Source organism: Simochromis diagramma, unplaced genomic scaffold, assembly GCF_900408965.1.
Source record: "Simochromis diagramma unplaced genomic scaffold, fSimDia1.1 OVJJ01000544.1, whole genome shotgun sequence".
NCBI classification, from domain to species: Eukaryota; Metazoa; Chordata; class Actinopteri; order Cichliformes; family Cichlidae; genus Simochromis; species Simochromis diagramma.
The window spans coordinates 407,829-428,499 of record NW_024387370.1 but is presented as its reverse complement, the minus strand read 5'-3'; the positions used below and the strand labels follow the sequence as shown (position 1 = coordinate 428,499).

Sequence of the window (20,671 nt, the reverse complement as noted above, 5' to 3'; positions counted from 1 at the left end):
AACATGCTGCTGATAGGATCTTGGTTTGGCCCATCTGGCTCACCATCATTAATCACACAATCAATTTTGAATTCTAGCAGCAAATTGTAAAGAAAACTATCAGAACATCTGTCTGTGAACTGAATCTCAGGAGAAAGTGGGCCATGCAGCACCACAATGACACAAACCAGTCACGTTTGTTTTCTTTGTTCCAAATAATGGTGAAAGAAAAAGAATCCAGTGAATCCAGCGAGTGATGTGATGAGTCTCTGATGTCTTTCTGATGTGGTTTTGTTGCGTCCTTCAAACCACACCTGGTGGATTTTAGAAGAGAAACATGTTGGTCTGCACAGGCTCTTCTATTTTCAACACTGACAGGATTTCCTTTGCTGTTTCTTCTGTCCTGCACATTTTCCTCTGTCTGGGCGAGTCCCCTCACCCACACCGGCTCTGAACTCTACATTGCCTGCTGGGTAAGATCAGCTTAACTATAAATCAGCTGTGTGGACATGAAACTGGTGATCGTTGGATCTCCACTTTGTAGTGTGTATATCATTGTGTGTGGTACCGTGTGTGGCTGGTGTGTGTTTGTTACCTTTGTGGTTGGAGCCTTTCTCTGCAGCCTCCCAGGTTTCTGTTGCCCCGATCCAAAATGGAAAATCTGTCCTGCAGTGACGTGCTGCTGGCGCCATGTCTCGCGGGCCGCACACTCGGTGCACACCTAGGGTCCTGCAGCCTGCATGAATATTGCCCGCGGCCTTGCAGGTGTCCAGTATGTCCTGCTGTGGATCACCTGCCCAGTGTGTGGGAGTTCTCTGGTGGACATCGAGCTGTTCTCACAGTCTTGCAGGTTTGTGCTCGGTGCCCTCTCCATGCTCGCTGTTGTAAGCTGTGTTCCCTCTGGGAACATGCCATGCAGACCAGGGAAGCTCCACAGTCCTGAATATTGCCGGCACATACTAGAGAGGCTCGTGCTCGCTTTTTTTACTCTAAACGTACCCGCTAACCACTTCCCAACGTGCCTAAGGTTAATGCAGGGAAGGTGGATGCCTCACAGGCAATGGTGGAGTGTTCTCCATTTGATGTGTAGCCAGCTTCCTCTCTCGGCAGACCTTCCCTTACTCTCCCGGCAGGGGCGACTGGAGGACAGCTATCAGGAGGAGGCAGCAGAAGTCTTGGCAGAAGAGAATATTCATGCTAATGGACATCATCCCAGTGGGCCCTGGTGTTGGTAAAAGAAAATACAAATCAAAGTTACTGTCGTATAAAATATGATCAAGGTTTAGAGAAAGTTCAGAGAATAAGATCCACAGCTCTTCTGGTGTCACAGTTACACATCCTCATCTTTCAGAACAAGAAATCAGCCTTCAAGGAGGGTTTGAAACAGTTGCATTCAATAGCACAGATCATTTCTTAGAATGTACATTCAGATATATTTATAAGATAAAGTTTAACCTGCACAAAAAGTTAAAAATGGACTGGTTCTTATATAGCACTTTTCTACTCAATCTGAACAATCAAAGCGTTTTACACAACTTCTACATTCACCTTTTTCTAAGCTGCTTCCTATCTAACAGTCACACTCCGATGGATGCATCAGAGAGCAACAGAAGTTAGTATTTTGCACGAGGATATTTGGCCTGCAGACTGGGATCAAACCAAAAAGCTTCTGGTTAGTAGGTGACCTGCTCTACTACCTGAGCTACAGCCACCCCAAACCATGCAAGTTTTCAGCTTTTCTTCATCTGTTGCAGCTTCAGTCTTATTTTTGGTTCATCAATTAAACTAATAACATTAATTTGACAGCAATGAGTCTTTGTCCTTTTAATAACTATTCATTTATTAGATTTATATTTCCTGGGGTGTTATTCCCAGGAAATGTTATCATCTCAGCATCTCTGACTTTGTTTTTGATGAACTCATTTCTAATCCTGTCTGTTCTGCTCGCTGCCAATGAAAGTCACTGTCATGGTCTGGAGTCTACTGACTCTGTGTTTTTGTTAATGATTATTAATATTCATCGTTTTTATTATTTTCTGGTTATTTGTTAATGGTTTCCAGTGTTTTGATGTTACTGTGCCTCCCTTGTGTTCCTTGTGTCCCCTCTTGTCATCCTTGTCTCTATTTTCATGTATTTCCTGTTTTACTTTTGTGTCCAGTGCCAGTGTGTTCTGTTTTGCTTCCTCCTGTGTCTCGTCAGGTCTAATTACGTTCATTTGTGTCTGTGAAGGTTCTCAGTCGTCCAGGTCATCGTAGTCAAAGGAGCTTGCAAAGAAAAGCGTCTGGACTTCTTTAAGTTACTTGAAGACGTTTCACCTCTCATCCGAGAAGCTTCTTCAGTTCTAAGGTCAAATGGTGGAGAGTCCCAGATTTAAACCTAGTGGGAGTTTCCCCCCACAGAGGGACAAAAGGACCCCCTGATGATCCTCTAATCGCCTGAGCCAAGGTGTGAAACTGGGTGTGGGTCCCAATCAGCCAGAGTTTCAGGTGAGCTCATTGTGAAACCTGGCCCCTGTCAGGAGTAGTGTCGTGGACGAGAGAAGGAGGACCCAATCGCTGGACTCACAGGCAGGTAGGTGAAGGTGGATGTTTATTGCCGAAGGAGTGAGCAAACAGTACAGAGGGAGGAAATGGCTGGCTGGCTGACTGAATGAATGAATGAATGAGTGAGTGAACAAAGGACTGGCTGGCTAACTGAACATACAGACGACACTAACATCAGACGTACATCAATGACACGACAGAGAACTGGTGAAACCGAGGAACTTAAATACACAGGTTGAACGATGACAATGATTGGAAACAGGTGAGTACAGGGCTGAACATAATCTGACTAATGACACGGGAGACAAGCTGACACGGGGAAAAAAACAGGAAGTGAGAACATTAATGTGGCGAACTAAACTGAACATGAACAAACTGAAATCACTGGGTCAACGACCCAGGAACCCTGACAGCCCCACCTTATCATGTGATTTCCTGAGGTCAGATGGCCCAGGATGTGAGTGGGTGTTAAGGCGTCTGGGGAGGGAACTCAAAACTGGATTATAGATGGCAGAGAGTTGGTGTCGTAAACCCCGCCTCTGTTCAAAGATGGTCGCTCACAGTGGACATAGATGCTTCTTTCACTCCTCTTTCAAACCATCTGTCCTCTCTGTCCAAAATGTGAACATTGGCATCCTCGAAAGAGTGACCTTTGACCTTTAGATGCAGATGGACTGCTGAGTCTTGTCCTGTGGAGGTGGCTCTTCTATGTTGTGCCATGCGCTTGTGAAGTGGCTGTTTGGTCTCTCCAATGTAGAGGTCTGGGCATTCCTCGCTGCACTGTACAGCATACACCACATTGTTAAGTCTGTGTTTTGGCGTTTTGTCTTTCGGGTGAACCAGTTTCTGTCTGAGTGTGTTGCTGGGTCTGAAATGCACCGGGATGTCATGCTTGGAGAAAACTCTCCTGAGTTTTTCTGATACACCGGCTACATAGGGGATGACAATGTTGTTGCGTCTGTCCTTCTTATCCTCCCTCGCTGGTGTCTGATCTTCTTTTCTGTCCCTCTTTGCTGACTTTAAGAACGCCCATTTAGGATAACCGCATGTTTTAAGAGCTTCCTTTACATGTGTGTTACTTCTTTTTCCTTCAGGCTTAGAGGGAACATGTTCTGCCCGGTGGTGTAGGGTCCTAATTACTCCAAGTTTGTGTTCCAGAGGGTGATGGGAGTCAAAGAGGGGGTACTGGACTCTCCACCATTTGACCTTAGAACTGAAGAAGCTTCTCAGATGAGAGGTGAAACGTCTTCAAGCAACTTAAAGAAGTCCAGACGCTTTTCTTTGCAAGCTCCTTTGACTACGTTCATTTGTGTCTCCCTCTTGTTGTGCTTTTCCCTCGTTCCCCTCTGTGTATTTATTGTGTGTGTTTGCCTTTGCTCCTGGTTGGATTGTCTGCGTTTCCTCCACTCATCTTCCCCTGTGGTTTTTGAAAACATTTCATCCGAGAAGCTTCTTCAGTTCTGAGAGCAAATGGTGGAGAGTCCCAGAGTTTTAAGCCCTGTTGGGAGTGGGACTCTCCACCATTTGACCCTAGAACTGAAGAAGCTTCTCAGATGAGAGGTGAAACATCTTCAAGAAACTTAAAGACGTCCAGATGCTTTTTTTTAAGTGTCTTAGAGTATTGTGAGACATATCACATATTGACGTGGCCGGGTTATGTTAAAAAGTATAAATTGTTATACTTTGTTCATTGGTTCAAAGGTACCCCACACTTCTTTTTTTTGTTTGCTTGTTTGTTCTGGTGTATTTTTCATTTGAACTGTTATTCTGCCAGAGTACTCATACAGTGGGGCAAAAAAGTATTTAGTCAGCCACCGATTGTGCAAGTTCCCCCACTTAAAATGATGACAGAGGTCAGTAATTTGCACCAGAGGTACACTTCAACTGTGAGAGACAGAATGTGAAAAAAAAATCCATGAATTTACATGGTAGGGTTTGTAAAGAATTTATTCGTAAATTAGGGTGGAAAATAAGTATTTGGTCACCTCAAACAAGGAAAATCTCTGGCTCTCACAGACCTGTAACGTCTTCTGTAAGTAACTCGGCTGTCAAACTCCTAAAGTTTGCAGATGACACCACTGTCATTGGCCTCATTCAAGATGGTGATGAGTCTGCATACCGGCAGGAAGTTGAGCGGCTGGTACTCTGGTGCAGTCAGCAAAATCTGGAGCTGAACACTCTTAAGACTGTAGAGATGACAGTGGACTTCAGGAGACATCCCTCAACTCTGCTCCCCCTCACCATATCAGACAGCCCTGTGTCAACTGTGAAGACCTTCAAGTTCCTGGGTACAACCATCTCCCAGGACCTGAAGTGGGAGACCAACATCAACTCCCTCCTCAAAAAGACCCAGCAGAGGATGTACTTCCTGAGACAACTGGGGAAGTACAGTCTTCCACAGGAGCTGCTGATCCAGTTCTACACTGCGGTCATTGAGTCTGTCCTGTGCTCCTCCATCACAGTCTGGTATGGAGCAGCCACTAAACAGGACAGGAGCAGACTGCAGCGGACTGTACGGGCAGCAGAAAGGATCATCGGCGCCCCCCTGCCCTCCATCCAGGATCTGTACCTCTCAAGAACCAGGAAACGGGCAGGGAAAATCATCACAGACCCCTCACACCCTGCACACAGACTTTTTGATCTGCTGCCCTCTGGCAGACGGTACAGAAGCCTGCAGACCAGGACCACCTGACACAGGAACAGTTTCTTTCCCCCCGCCATCTCCCTTCTTAACAGTTGACCTGTCACACTGCTCCCACTGCCAGACTGCAACTGCACCTCATGTACATTCTGTAGTATTCATTCCACCTCATTCACTTCTGTATTTTATGTATATAAGTTTAGATTCATTATTTATAGTTGGTTTACACAGCTTTGTGTATGTATGTGTAATGTGTATATACAGTGGGGCAAAAAAGTATTTAGTCAGCCACCGATTGTGCAAGTTCCCCCACTTAAAATGATGACAGAGGTCAGTAATTTGCACCAGAGGTACACTTCAACTGTGAGAGACAGAATGTGAAAAAAAAATCCATGAATTCACATGGTAGGATTTGTAAAGAATTTATTCGTAAATCAGGGTGGAAAATAAGTATTTGGTCACCTCAAACAAGGAAAATCTCTGGCTCTCACAGACCTGTAACGTCTTCTGTAAGAAGCTTTTCTGTCCCCCACTCGTTACCTGTATGAATGGCACCTGTTTGAACTCATCATCTGTATAAAAGACACCTGTCCACAGCCTCAAACAGTCAGACTCCAAACTCCGCCATGGCCAAGACCAAAGAGCTTTTGAAGGACACCAGGAAAAGTATTTTAGACCTGCACCAGACTGGGAAGAGTGAATCTACAATAGGCAAGCAGCTTGGTGTGAAAAAATCAACTGTGGGAGCAATCATCAGAAAATGGAAGACATACAAGACCACTGATAATCTCCCTCGATCTGGGGCTCCACGCAAGATCTCATCCCGTGGGGTCAAAATGATCATGAGAACGGTGAGCAAAGATCCCAGAACCACACGGGGGGACCTGGTGAATGACCTGCAGAGAGCTGGGACCAAAGTAACAAAGGTCGCCATCAGTAACACACTACAACGGCAGGGAATCAAATCCCGCAGTGCCAGACGTGTTCCGCTGCTGAAGCCAGTGCATGTCCAGGCCCGTCTGAAGTTTGCCAGAGAGCACATGGATGATACAGCAGAGGATTGGGAGAATGTCATGTGGTCAGATGAAACCAAAGTAGAACTTTTTGGTATAAACTCAACTCGTTGTGTTTGGAGGAAGAAGAATACTGAGTTGCATCCCAAGAACACCATACCTACTGTGAAGCATGGGGGTGGAAACATCATGCTATGGGGCTGTTTTTCTGCCAAGGGGACAGGACGACTGATCCGTGTTAAGGACAGAATGAATGGGGCCATGTATCGTGAGATTTTGAGCCAAAACCTCCTTCCATCAGTGAGAACTTTGAAGATGAAACGAGGCTGGGTCTTCCAACATGACAATGATCCAAAGCACACCGCCCGGGCAACAAAGGAGTGGCTCCGTAAGAAGCATTTGAAAGTCCTGGAGTGGCCTAGCCAGTGGGAGCAGTGTGGAGGTGAGGCAGTTGGTGTACAGGGAGAAGAGCAGAGGAGAAACAACACAGCCCTGAGGGGAGCCGGTGCTGATGGTCCGGGAGTCCGAGACATTCTTTCCCAGCCTCACATGCTGCTTCCTGTCCGTCAGGAAGTCAGTGATCCACCGGCAGATGGGATCAGGCACATTCATCTGGGAAAGCTTGCCTCGGAGATGGTCTGGAAGGATGGTGTTGAAGGCAGAGCTGAAGTCCACAAACAGGATCCTGGCGTAGGTTCCTGGGGAGTCCAGATGCTGCAGGATGAAGTGTAGAGCCATGTTGATGGCGTCATCTACAGACTTGTTGGCTCTGTATGCAAACTGAAGGGGGTCCAGGAGGGGGGCCGTGAGGGTCTTGAGGTAGGAGAGAACCAGGAGCTCAAATGACTTCATGACCATAGATGTCAGAGCCACGGGTCTGTAGTCATTTAGTCCAGTGATCCTAGGTTTCTTGGGGACAGGGATTATGGTAGAGGACTTGAAGCAGGCAGGCACATGACATGCCTGCAGTGAGGAGTTGAAAATGCCAGAAAACACTGGGGCCAGCTCGTTTGCACAGTGTGAGGGTGGCAAGAAACACACCGTCTGGGCCGGGAGCTTTTCGAGCATTCAGACTCTTAAACTGCTTCCTCACACCTGCTTCATGAATATGAAGAGTTGTGGTGGGAGGAGGTGGTGTGAAATCCTCCTTTGTGTGGGGTGAGGAGGGGGGTGTTGTAGGTGAAGTGTTTGAAGGTGGTGATGGCTCTATGGAGGGGGGAGAGGTGGGGGAATTAGTGTCTAAAGTGCCTCTATTGTTGGGGCCGTTGGAGGTGTGAAGGCTGCCTGATGGCTCGTCAAAACGGCAGTAAAAGTCGTTGAGGGTGTTGGCCAAGAGCAAGTCATCAGTGGAGTGGGGGGTTTTAGGCTTGTAGTTGGTGATATTCCCAAAACCTTTCCACACAGAGGCCGAGTCATTCTCTGAGATCTGCTGCTGCATCTTCTCAGAGTGCTGATGTTTAGCAACGTCCACTTCTTTAGTGAACCTGTACTTGGCCTCTCTGTAGCAGTCCCTGTCTCCGCTTCTGAACGCCTTTCTCTTTTCCAGCCACAGCTTTTTGAGTTTAGGAGTAAACCAGGGTTTGTCATTGTTATAACTCACCCTGGTGCGTGATGGCACAATGCTGTCCTCACAGAAGTGGATATAGGAGGTGACAGTGTCCGTAAACTCGTCCAAGCTGTTAGAAGCAGCCTTCATTGTGTCCCAGTCTGTAGACTCCAAACACGTGCGAAGCTCCTCCACAGCCTCGTTGCTCCACAGTTTTTTGGTCCTCACGACAGGTTTGGAGAGCTTCAGCCTCTGTCTGTACGCGGGGATCAGGTGGATCATGACGTGGTCAGAAAGTCCGAGTGAAGCGCGGGGCACCGCGCGATAGGCCCCGCTGATCGTGCTGTAACAGCGGTCTAATGTCCTCTCCTCTCTGGTCGGGCATTTAATATACTGCTTGTATTTGGGAAGCTCATGGCTCAGATTGGCTTTGTTAAAGTCCCCAAGAGCAATGATGAGAGAGTCCGGGAATGTCCGCTCCATGTGCAGTATCTGCTCAGTGCGCACTGAGCTGCTTGCGCATCCGCATCTGGCGGGATGTAAACAGCGGCCAGGATGAATGAAGCAAACTCCCGCGGAGAATAAAACGGTTTGCAGTGAATAAAAAGGTATTCCAGAGAGGAAGAGCAGTGCTGAGCAATCACTGTCACATCTGTGCACCAGCCACTATTAATGTAGAAGCAGACACCTCCACCTTTGGTCTTACCAGAGAGAGAGGCCTGCCGGTCCGCGCGCAGCAGATGAAAGCCCTCCAGCTTGAGCGCGCTGTCCGGGATGTCCTCACAGAGCCACGACTCCGTAAAACATAAGACACAGGAGGAGGCAACGTCTCTGTTCATGCTTCTCATCAGGGCCAGCTCGTCCATCTTATTCCTGAGTGAGCGTACGTTGGAAAGGAAGATCCCAGGAAGAGCAGTTTGCAGTCCACGGTCGTGTCCAAATTCATGGGCTGCATCCTCCTGAGGACCCGGCCTTCGCAGTCTACGTGGGCCGGGTCCTCAGAAGGTCAGGTAGGCCGGATGTAAACGGCCGTGAAATTGGACGGTCTAGCCTTCAGATTAGCGTCACCGCTGTCTCGGTGGAGTTTAATAAACTCGGCCGTCTGCTCCTTGCTATCTAAAATATAACAGGACACTGGCGTAAATTCTCGACTGTCTCATACTTCTGTTTAATCAGTTTTCTGTTTGACGTTTAGTCAGCTGTGTAAAAACCAAGGAGGAACCCACCCGGGGGATTAATAAAGTTTTATTTTATCTAATCTAATCTAATAACTTTAATCTCAGCCAAAACGATTTACTCACGAACAAACAAAACACTGAAAAAAGCCCAACAATAACATTTGTAGGTTGTCTAAGTGACTTATATATTACGTTTAACCCAAGCAGCGAAAGTCCGCGGTGATCTGATAATGATGTGCCGGGAGTTGTGCCGTTCTCAGCCGCATCAGTAACCCTCGAGCTCCCGGCTCGCTATCGAGCTGGTGGGTAGCAGACGTCTCCGAAAACGTCGAAGCACTTTTGCAAATATGCGATATCTTGATAAACCGAGCAGACATTTGTTTACACAACTACTTTCTTGCCTGAAAATATGTTAAAAGTTTATTTTGTGACTCAGAAAGATTAGTATGAGTAATTTTAAAACTTAGTAGCGGCCGCCATTGTTGGAAACTGGAGTTTGGCTGGGCCGCGCTATGAATTCTGGGATATAAATCTCTTTCTACCCCCAGGTCACATGACACTTTGCCAGCAGCATCATGCTGTGGTGGTGTTTTGCTACATGAGGCTGAGGTATACTTCACAAGGTGGCATGAAGAAGAACACTAATGTGGTTGTAGTGCAGAAAATCCCAGGACATCAGCCAGGACGAGGACAACAAGTACAACTTAAATGGTAAATGGCCTGTATTTGTGTAGGGCTTTACTTAGTCCCGTGGACCCCAAAGCGTTTTACACTACATTCAGTCATTCACACATTCACTCACTGCTGATAGCAGCTACATTGTACCACAGCTGACCTGGGGCACTGACAGAGGCTCTGTAGGTGGAAGCAGCAGGTCTGACTCTGCAGTTTTCCTTAGTCTGCAGGAAAACCACCAGTTTGCTCAGGTGGTCTTTCAGGACACTTCTGTTGGCTTTTCATCTCCTTCCTGTTTACTTTCAATCAGAGACTAAATCATGTAAAACTCATGTTTATTCTGAAAGCTGAAGGAGGCTCAGACCACATATCTTAATACAAGCTGCTTGTTCAGGACGACATGTTTCCTAAATTCTCTATGTGATGATGATGAGATAGATGAGATGGCCTTTATTTGTCAGTTGCAGGTCTTTTGCCCACAACCGAGATGACAGACCTTGCCGACCGTACATACAATACACAAACATCACATTGGGGAGACAGGTCAGGCTAGGTAGCGAGGAAAAATAACATCGAAATGTGTAACACAGAAGGATAATACAGGAATGCACAGATATCAACACACCATAGCACAATAAACACAGACAGCAACATGGGAAAGAGTCCCAGTGTGTACATCTGATCTGGGACCGCTGCAATCTTTCGACTGCACCTCCAACTGACCCGATGTCCACATCAGAGGTAAGCGTTGGAGGTGGCGTTGGATCCGGGGTAGGGAGGGTGATGCGTCGGTGAGTGCTTATCAGTATCAGTATATGTATATGTATACTGATATATACATCAGTGTGAAGTATATGTGTGTGCGTGTCCATAGTTCAGCTGAGACAGTGTCCTCCGCCCTATCAGGCTAAGTAAACAGTCTTCCAGCCAACCCAGGTGGCCTTGTAGGGAATTGGAAGGAACAGACAAAACACAGTCGTTATCAGGGTGTTTTGTTCAGCTCCAGCCTTGCAGCTGGCGCCGAAGGGGTATCCGCATAAGTGATGTTATTTTTTACTTTAGTGCGAACAGCTCATATGAATTTCAAAGCAGCTCTACAGTCCAACACTGGTCTCTCAATCTCCCGTTGGAGAGCCGCGAGCTTCGCCATACTTGCGTTCTGTGATGTTGTCATTTCTTGTGCTCAAGGAGCCAATTTCTGAGAACTCACAGCAGCAGTGTGCCTCCCCGAGATGTCATCCAATTTTGCGCCCAGAGATGTTATTCCGAGCGAGCCCTTCCGAGATGCATCCAGTCTGCAGTCAGAGATCTTATTCTGAGTATTCACAGCAGCCGTAGCCTCTCCAAGATCTTATCCGTGCTGCACTCAATGGGCCAATTTTGAGAAACTCACGCCTCTCCCATCGTTCCAATCCCAGCGGGCAGCCTTGTGGAGGTTTGAACAGCCGGTTCCGCTTCCTTAATTCTTCGATAAGTCAGGGCCAAGCCAGCTCCGATCAGCCAGAACCCTGTGACCATGGTTCGAAATAGGTAGATATCTTCAGCACTCAGGCTCACCCAAGCCCAGACTTCTCGTTGAGAAGGGGTGTCAATTGCATTTAGGGACCAGTTGATCCAATCCATACTTCCTCTTTTAGGTTTTAGAGAACAGACTGTGAGAGAGTGTTCAGGGAAAATACAAAAAAAACACGAGACTAGACAAGGACATAAGTAGGGAAGATAAGGGAGAGGAGGAAAAGTGCGTCCGCCTCTTCCGAGGATGTGAGGATAAAGCACGACTAACAGGACTTAAAACCAAAGATGGAATTAAAACCTTTCAACATCATGAACAGAAACACTAAATGTACAACATTTCCTTACTAGCAGGACTTGCAGAAAGTGGGAAGGAGCAGCTCTGTTTTTCAGGGAACAAACCTCTGACACTACCAGGTCAGGGCGGCCATGACCTGCTGGGTTTGGACAATTTCAGAACCAACTAGATGGAAATGTGTCCAACAACATCAGCGTCCTAATGAGCCGCTGCTAGAAGGACAAAATCCTGACCTGACATCAGTCCAAGTGTCTGGTTAAATGTACTGAAAGGTGTTAAACAACAAGTGCTGCTGGAAGAGTTTTCATGAAGAGAACATTAACACTGTGAATGAGGGATGGACTTTGATTCAGTTTGACACAATCTGTTTTTCTTTCACTTTGAATAAATGTTTTTGTGGGACTGAGGATACATTTGTTTACATTTGGAAGTTTGATGTCATCTGTTCCTCTTGTTTCTGTCTTAAAACAGGATGAAAAATCTGTTTTAAACAGAAATAAATAGAATTGAATTTCTGACAGCAGTAAATAAAAATCGTCCCTGAGCTCAGTATGTTTGTGACTCTGAGATGGAGGTGAAACATGTGAAGCTGGGCTGTGGTTTACTGCTCTCTTCCTGTCACAGACACTGTTTGACATCTGTTCATCTGTTGGTTTTTGTTCAGGCTGCAGGGATCATTTCTCACTGTGGGGATCCTCCTTCCAACAGTTACAGTAGTAGGTGGCTGAATAATCAGGTTTAACTTTTCCTATGCTCAACTCACAGCTGTCCTGTTTATCGACAGATATGAAGTCATCTTCCTGAGGATGACCGTATCCTTTGTTAAGCGTGCAGCTACCACTACGCTTAACTGTATACCCAATCACTCTGAATGTTTCTCTTTCTTTTTTCTGATACCAGAATACCTCACGTGGATTGAAATAACACTGTTCAGTCCCTCCACAGCTGAAGGAGACACTTTCTCCAACTTTCCTGGTCAATGTTAAATCGTCCTGAATCAGCTGTTCTGCTGACATGGTAACCAGTGCTGTAGAGACACAGACAGATAGATGAAGGTTAGTGTGACAGTGTTTGTTACAGGTTGACTTTGTTGGCTCCTGATTGGCTGGAAACACTCACCTGAACACAGACAGCACAGAGCAGCAGCTGGGAGGAAAAGCATTTTGTGCAGTGGTGTTTCCTCTGGTGAACCTGGGGAGAAGTGGCGCTCTGATGCAGCTGAGGCCAAACAAGGACGAGCTGTGAGATCAGACGAGGGCCACGTGGTTTCTAACAGGTCCTCAAAGCTCCCATCAGCCCCTGCGGCCCACAGATAAGACTGCTGCTGCTGATTGACAGCTCAGCTGAAGCTGCTGTGGTTTCATCGTCTTCATTTCAATCTGACAGCAGATCCAAGAATCTGGGTCACATGATGCACAAACACTCAGAAACATTCATGTTGCTGTGAATTTACTAACACACACTGTTATCTGTTGTTGAACAGCTGTGATGAAAACACTAAATATACAAACTAAATATAATGAAACTATAAATAAATAGAAAAATCTAAAAATAAATAATATGGTTAAATATTTTAAAAGTTCATAAATTGCACACAAAGTAGTTAAAAAAAACAAAATCATATTTAACAACATTTAGAGTAAAAATCTTATTTGAAACAAACACATGTGGTTGTGTTGTGTGTTTAAATATGTGCACACTGTGGTTCTTTCCCACATCTTCTAATGTGTTTTGTTCCAAGTTGGTTTCAGACTGAAGGATTCATTAAAGGCTTTTTAAGAATCATTCAAATGATGATCATCAATTCTAATATCTATAAACAGTAATAAAAACAGGGCTGTGTTTCACGTCAGCTTCAGCTTCATTTATTTGTAGCCATGGTTAGATTTCATTTGCAGCAGGCAGTCATCCACCTTTACACACACATTTACACAACAGTACAAAAGTACTTTTTGATTCATGAAAGAGAAATAAGACAAATGTTGCCTTTGTATCATCTCTGATATGGAAGGGATCATTTGAAGATGTGAGTGAAGGACACAAATATTTGGATCTGGTGTTGTTCTACATTTTAGGACTAAAAGACAGAAGGAAGAAAGTGAAAGTGACTGTGCGAGGGGTTGAAGTCATGAAGTCAAGTGGAGGCCGCTGACTGCTGTTACTTTCTGCTGTACAGGTTCAACAGGGACTCACAGTCAGCCTGCTAGAACATTTGGATGAAGAGAAAAAGGAGGAAAAAGACTTTGAGGGAAAAATCCAATAAGATCAGCATGTTTTTAATGTGGGAATACAACAGTTTCCTCCACCATGACACACACTGGAGCCTCTTTTTGCTCACAGCTTCACTGTTTGTCTCAAAGTTCAGTTTGGAGGCCAAAATTGTTGCAACACATTTGTAAGTTTGCACTAATTTCACTGTGTGACCCTTAATGGATGTAATGAAAGAATCAGTCAGTGAAATATGAAGCTGTGCTGTAAGTTTGGAGGAGAAAAGTGTCTGAGTGACTTTAATGAGGTGAACACATGAATACAGAGCACTGACTGACACGTACAGACTCCTTTAATGAGTCGCACACATTTTTGTGACTTCATGAAATGTCAAAAATGACACAACACACAACAAGCTGCGAGCACATTATTGTCTGTTTGCTGTTTGTGTGCTTTGTTTGCTGTTATGATAGCAGGCATACAGCCATGTTCTCAATGTCTCAGCTATCATTGATTATTGCTGCTTTTCCTCTTCTATTAGGCACTTCAACTCAATGAATGACACACAGAAAGATTTCATGACTGTGTTCTTCAAAATAAGGAGAATATGTTATCTGCATCTGAATGACTCATGTTGCCTTGTTTCTACTTTGTTTGCATATTTCTGCTTGTTGGAAAGGATTTTCTGAATCATTCAGTAGTTTTTTAATAATAACGACATTTAGCAAGACTTCAAAATGATTCTCCAACATTTGCTGTTCAGACTTGATCTGTTCTTACGTGTGTGATATCCAGAATGAAAAACTCAGCTCAGGTAATAAAATGGGAGCTGAGCAGACTGCAGGGGCTTCATGGTCTCTCCTTTGATTCCATTAAAGTTCATTTGTCAGCTGTGAGTTGAGGATTTGAGCTGTTTCTCTCACAGGTGAAGAACACAGATCCTTCCTGGAATCATTCTTGAAGCAGAGTTCATGCTTGTAACTGTCATTGTGTTATTAAAGTGAAAAGCCACAGCTAACGGTGTGGAGGCTGCAGAGCAGAAACCCACACAGCCCGTCTGCTGCAGGAGAGCAAGTTTGGATACAGTCAGTTTGTGCTTCACTCACACGGGTTGTTGTTGATCACACAATGAAAGTAGAATCAAACTCTTCATCTTCAAATCTTTATTATTCACACAAACACAACTACACTGTTTGACATTTGAAAATCAAACAAAAACTTGTGATAAAAATATTCCTGATGGTTTTTCTTACTACAATAAAAGTCACAATAAGTACAAAAAGAATTCTAACTCAGAGCAACAATACATGTAAAGATGTATTTATTTCAGATGATCTTCTAACTGTTGAAGAAAAAGGCAAAATAAGCACAACACATCATAACTAACATTTGTGATCAAAGTGATGAATGAGATGAATTGATGAGATGTGATGGTGAGAAAAGGCGAGCAGGAAACAGTCAGTCAGCATGTGTGCAGTTGGTGGACGCTCCCTTGTTTGTGAGCATCATCAGCAGAGAGAGTCCACAGCAGTACACCAGACTCTTCACTATCAGCACTGTGTACAGCAGGCAGAGCAGCTTCACCCTGCACTGAGACTGGAAGGACACTGAAGGACAGACAGACACAAAGAGACAGACAGACAGTCGGGTTATTCCTCTCAGATCAAGGAGAAAAAGTCCAAATAGAAACAGTCACAGCTTCTTCTTCAAGTGGATGAATTGATGTAGTGTTTGTGTCCACTTGGGGGCAGAAGAACTCCACAAGCAGCTAACAAACTGATCTCTGACATATTATGGTCTGTCTGCTGTTTGGTGCTGAGCAGCTAGTGTACAGTGGCTTTATCAGAGCTTGTTGGATGAAGATTTGATCAATTAGTGCAACTTTAAGAGCCTAAACTTGTTCCAGCTCCCTCATTGGACATTGGAGCTGTCCATGCAGAGAGGCAGCAGGTGATCTTACAGTCAGCTGGCTGCAGAGCTGGCAGGTCTGCTGGCTCTCTCTCTGGAGGACAGGAGGCTGCTGGAGCTGGAAGCTCTGAAACAGAAAAGGAGTCAAATGTTTGGAGCTGCAGTGAGAAATGTCAGTCCTCTGCTGCTCTGCTCTCTTTGACAGCATCTCCACATGAAGCTGAATCACTGCTGAACACAGTCACCAAGCCTTCATTACCTTGTTGTGTTTGGGCCTCCACTGTGCCCCCCTCGTGCTTCACCCAGCAGCTGTATTTATATGTGTCAGAATGGCTCCCATCAACCATCCTGATGGCAATGGTGCGTCCCGCCTCTCTGAGCTCCAGCTGCTCTCCCTCAGCAGGGGGCAGCTCCTCCGCTTCTCCGCCGTTCTTCTTCTGTCTTTTCCAGGAGAACTGGACCAGAGGAGGAAACATGGCTGAGGCCACACACAGCAGGGAGCTGTTCCCCTCCAGGTGGGCTCTGGATGCTGCTGGGTACACGCTCACCACGGGCTTCACTACCTGCTCATCTGAAGTTTGACAGCAGCAACAAGCAGCACAGACACACATTCACACAGTCAGCAGCAGCTTCCAGCACTGCACTGCATTCAGTCTGATCCTGGAAACTACATGGACTCTGATCACTAAACTACTCATCAATACAGCACAAAGTTCACTACATACACTGGATTCAGCTTCATATCAAACACAGTCATCACCTCATGTCATCATGGCTCACATGAGGAACACTCAGCGTGATTTTACATCATTAAATTAAATATTTGTTTGCTGATATTTTAATATATTATTTATCACAAATGTACGCATATATAGATTTGTCTTCAAACTATTTAAATTATATTTTCCATCTTAAACACAAGTTTTACCAGAGATATTAATAATTCAACATGATTTAATTCCAGCAATGAAATTTACACTTTTGTATCAGTTTTTAAACAGCTGTTTTATTCATGTTTTAATCAATACTATACGTCTTTCACAGACTTCACAATCCTTAAAAATGTTATTGGAATAACTTGAAGGGCACTACATCTATTATTTAGTTTGATTATTGTTTTTTTTTTGTTTTGATTATATACGGTGTATGTTTGAATTAATGCACAAATTAAATGTAATTAAGCTGCAATTTGAATGAGAATTAAAAACCTTTTTTCAACAGTATAAATTAATTCATCATTATTTATAATATAAAATCTAAAGAATCTGAAACATCATGAAAATTATTTTTCTGAAGTAATATTTACTGAAATATGATCATTGTGGAATTTTTTCTACATTTCTAATTTAGACTGACAAATCAAACAAGCAAGAAACACAAACATGACTTTAACAATTTCATATTTTGTTGTTTGATCTATATTATTTATTATTTATATTTTTTCTTCACTGTTTAAACACTTTTTGTGTCCCTAATCAGTATCCATGTCAATTTATATATTAATATATTTTTTAAAAAAAAATCACAAATAGAATCTCTTTGAATATTAAAAACATGTTTACATTTTCATTTATATTTACAAATGTACTACTGTATTATTTTTATCATCAAATATGATCTTGTGTTGAAAACCAGCAGAATCACTGAGAGGATCAAATCCTAAATATTTGTAACATCACTAATATTTGCAGAAATAAAGAATAACTTTAGTTGTTCAGTGAGATTTCAACATGTTTTCAGAGATTATTGAGCTTTTCTTATGTAACAATGGCTGCAGATGAATTCTCTACTAATGATGAAAAACTAACATGTAAAGCCTGAAGCAGCAGAAACTGACTTTAAACACATTTTCAGCTTCTACAATAAAACAACTGAAGGAAAATAAATGTTTGTTCTTACCTGTTACAGACAGTTTAGTTCCAGAGCCAAAGATGTAGTAGTCTCCCACAGTGAGAAAGAGTAATACAAAAACCTGTCTGCTGTTGAACGTGTCAGCTGAGGTGAATGAGTCCAAATGAGGAAGCAGGATCATATTTCAGCTCCATGATGTGTTTCTCTAATGTTCATATCAACATGACTGTCTCTTCTTCTCTTTTCTTTTAGCCACACTAGCAGCACGGCTCTGATCTTAATGTCAGTCTGTTGGTCAGTCCACTACTTTAGTCCACATGAAAATAGAAAATCACTATATAAGCACCAGTCCATTTATCCCATCAATGATGCACCACTACAATGAAACATGCTGCTGATAGTATCATGGTTTGGCCCATCTGGCTCACCATCATTAATCACACAATCAACTTTGAATTCTAGCAGCAAATTGTAAAGAAAACTATCAGAACATCTGTCTGTGAACTGAATCTCAGGAGAAAGTGGGCCATGCAGCACCACAATGACAAGAAAGGAAAGATCGATGGTGGGTAGGCAGCAGAGGATCAGGGGACCATAACAGCATCTTACACAGTTATTAACTAATGAGCTCATTGACTAATCTAAAAAATCACTTTGATTTTTCTAACAGCTTCATTGGAATTTCAGCTCACAGTGGATCTGCAACATGAGCAGCTGAAGACCTTCAAGAGCTGAACTTGAGGTTATAAACACACAGTTGTACAGAAACTTTGGCAAAATGGTTTAAGGGAAACAACATCAAGTTATCAGAGTGACCATCACAAATCTGATCTCAGCTCAATAAAAAACAAAAAGTTTCTGATGGAAGAAAAGTGTGACAGAGAGGCTGATGTCTCCTTCACTTTCCCCTGTCATCACATCTTTGAGGGGGTAAAAGGATTTAACATCCAGAAACACAGTGATTGGTGACGACCTACCAGAGGGAGGAGAGGTGGGGTGAGTGAACACTTGTCAGAGCATAAATTGGAGCCTCAGAGATGTTCAGGTTCTGTTTCCAGCAGTCCTGTGAGCAGTTCAGATGATTGGATGCCAGAAATGCACCTTTGGAAATTCTAGCAGAGCCACCAGAGACATCAACCAGCTGCCCAAACAGTGGACTTACAAATTTAACATGGATTTGGCTCCATCTCTGCTCATCATCATCATCATCATCATCATCATCTTTGCTGTGTTGGATTATAATTCTAAAGGTTTGGACTCCCATCATTTTCCTGGTGGATTGCAGCTTCTCCCAACACTGAGAAGATCTGGGGTCTCGCTGTTTTCCTGAAGTATTGAATATTCAAGGATTCCTGCTTTCCTGTTGGATTGTTTCCATTAGCACAAAACACTGAGATGAAACAAAATTCAGCACAAGATCTGCTCATTCTCTCCTCCAACCTCTCTCATCCTTTAAAATCAGCATTAGCTCAGAGTAGGTTCATGAGATAATTATGATTGATGTGATTTTCTTATTATTCTGTGACTGTTATTATCATTTAATTCTGCCTCTGCTTCACTCCTGCCAAATAAAGTAAAATATCCTGTAATTACAGTCTAAATTGTGGACATACCCTTTTTAAACCTTTGTGAAACAGTAAAGGTAAATATAAGAATATTAATCATTTTATTGTAAACAGTTCTTAGAGGTTACTCCGGGCCTTTAAATATAACTCTCCCTTGGGACTGACTGTTCAGGCCTCTGACATCAACCCTGTTACTAACAAGTTCCACGATCTAGGGGGGAGCTGTCATACTGAGGGGACTGGTAGGATTTGACCTGCAAGGCTACTCAGCTCTTTGTTTCTTGTCAGTGGACAGAGGGACAACACCTGGACTGTGGTCATTAGAGCTGGGCGAGTCCCCTCACCCACACCGGCTCCATGTGAACTCTACAGACCAGCTTAACTATAATCAGCTGTGCAGATGTGAAACTGGTGATCGTTGGATCTCCACTTTTTACATTATCTATAAAGCGCCTTGAGGCAACTTTTGTTGTGATTTGGCACTATATGAATAAAATTAAATTGAATTGAATTACTGTGTGTTCACGTATCCAGTGGATCCGCTGTGGATCACCTGCCCAGTGTGTGGGAGTTCTCTGGTGGACATGGAGCTGTTCTCACAGTCTCACGAGTTCGTGCTCGGTGCCCTCTCCATGCTCGCTGCTGGGAACATGCCATGCAGACCAGGGAAGCTCCACAGTCCTGCATAGACTGTTTCATATTGCCAGCACATACCAGAGAGGCTCGTGCTCGCTTTTTTTACTCTAAGCGCACCAGCCAACCACTTCCCGACATGCCTAAGGCTAATGTAGGGAAGGTGGATGCCTCACAGGCAATGGCAGAGTGTCCTCAATACACTGTGTAGCCAGCTCCCTCTCTCGCCAGCCAGGGGCTACTGGAGGACAGCTATCAGGAGGACTTTGAGGCTGAGTCCATCCTCTACTCCGCAGGCTGCTACCTAAACCAGCTCATACTTTTTGAGGTTGTTAGGGCATTCACAGCTCTGGATATTAGGTTGGGTTAGCCTCCACCTCTGTGGAAAGTGTGGGGCGGCCAATCAGCTCTGGGATGGATCCTTGGTCACCTCACCACAGCCTTTGTCTCCACGGTCAGCTTAGCGTCTTGCTGGCTGATCATAGCGACCTGCTCCGTAAAAATGTTTTGTATGTAAAAGATTTTAATGATCACAAAAATCAGATGTTGGTGGTGATATGATAATAAAGATAATAACACTCACCTTTCTCTGTGGATGTCCAACCAGGGTCACACACAACAATCCCAGCATGTGGGAACATAACCTTTGGGTCATCTGTGAGATGTTCTCCTTAAAAATCTCTGTGTTGATGAGCTGAATAATGTGGACACTTGATGTGAAAAGAACACAACAGTCAGTCGTCTTTATCAGGTATGGACGAAGGAAGGCAGCAGAAGTCTTGGCAGAAGAGAATATCCAAGCTAATGGACATCATCCCAGTGGGCCCTGGTGTTGTTAACAGAAAATACAAAGTTAGTGTCACATAAAATATAAGTTTAGAGAAAGTTCAGAGAATTAGATCCACACCTCTTCTAGTGTCACAGTTACACATCCTCATCTTTCAGAACAAGAACTCAGCCTTCAAGGTGGATTTGAAACTGTTGCATTTAATGAAACAGATCATATTTAAAATACACATACAGGTAAATTTATAACAGAAAGTTTAACCTCCACAAAAAAGTTCAAAATAAATGACCAAGACTGTGACAAATAAATCAGCACAGCATAGAAAGTTAGCTG

The 20,671-nt window shown here is 44.0% G+C and overlaps 1 protein-coding gene and 1 long non-coding RNA gene across 2 annotated transcripts; both read right to left on the bottom strand.

The window, feature by feature from the left end:
* Positions 1-29: 29 nt before the first annotated feature.
* Positions 30-20,195, bottom strand: LOC120718837. Its single transcript, XR_005692571.1, has 3 exons — positions 20,135-20,195; positions 19,472-20,040; positions 30-772 (listed from the first exon to the last, which is right to left on the bottom strand). It is a non-coding gene; the product is annotated as an uncharacterized LOC120718837 (long non-coding RNA).
* LOC120718835 lies at positions 14,894-17,771 on the bottom strand. Its single transcript, XM_040007557.1, has 4 exons — positions 17,402-17,771; positions 15,762-16,073; positions 15,555-15,629; positions 14,894-15,201 (listed from the first exon to the last, which is right to left on the bottom strand). The coding sequence occupies exons 1-4, from the start codon at positions 17,532-17,534 to the stop codon at positions 15,053-15,055; spliced, it is 669 nt and encodes a 222-aa protein (XP_039863491.1). The 5' UTR covers positions 17,535-17,771; the 3' UTR covers positions 14,894-15,052.
* Positions 20,196-20,671: the final 476 nt, after the last annotated feature.

Excerpts from the sequence above, each read along its gene's own strand:
- LOC120718835 (XM_040007557.1), bottom strand. The coding sequence starts at position 17,534 with ATGATCCTGCTTCCTCATTTGGACTCATTCACCTCAGCTGACACGTTC. Across the intron at positions 16,074-17,401 it reads AACTAAACTGTCTGTAACAG|ATGAGCAGGTAGTGAAGCCC; the intron begins GTAAGAACAAAC and ends GTCAAACTTCAG. Across the intron at positions 15,630-15,761 it reads GGAGGCCCAAACACAACAAG|AGCTTCCAGCTCCAGCAGCC; the intron begins GTAATGAAGGCT and ends TTTCTGTTTCAG.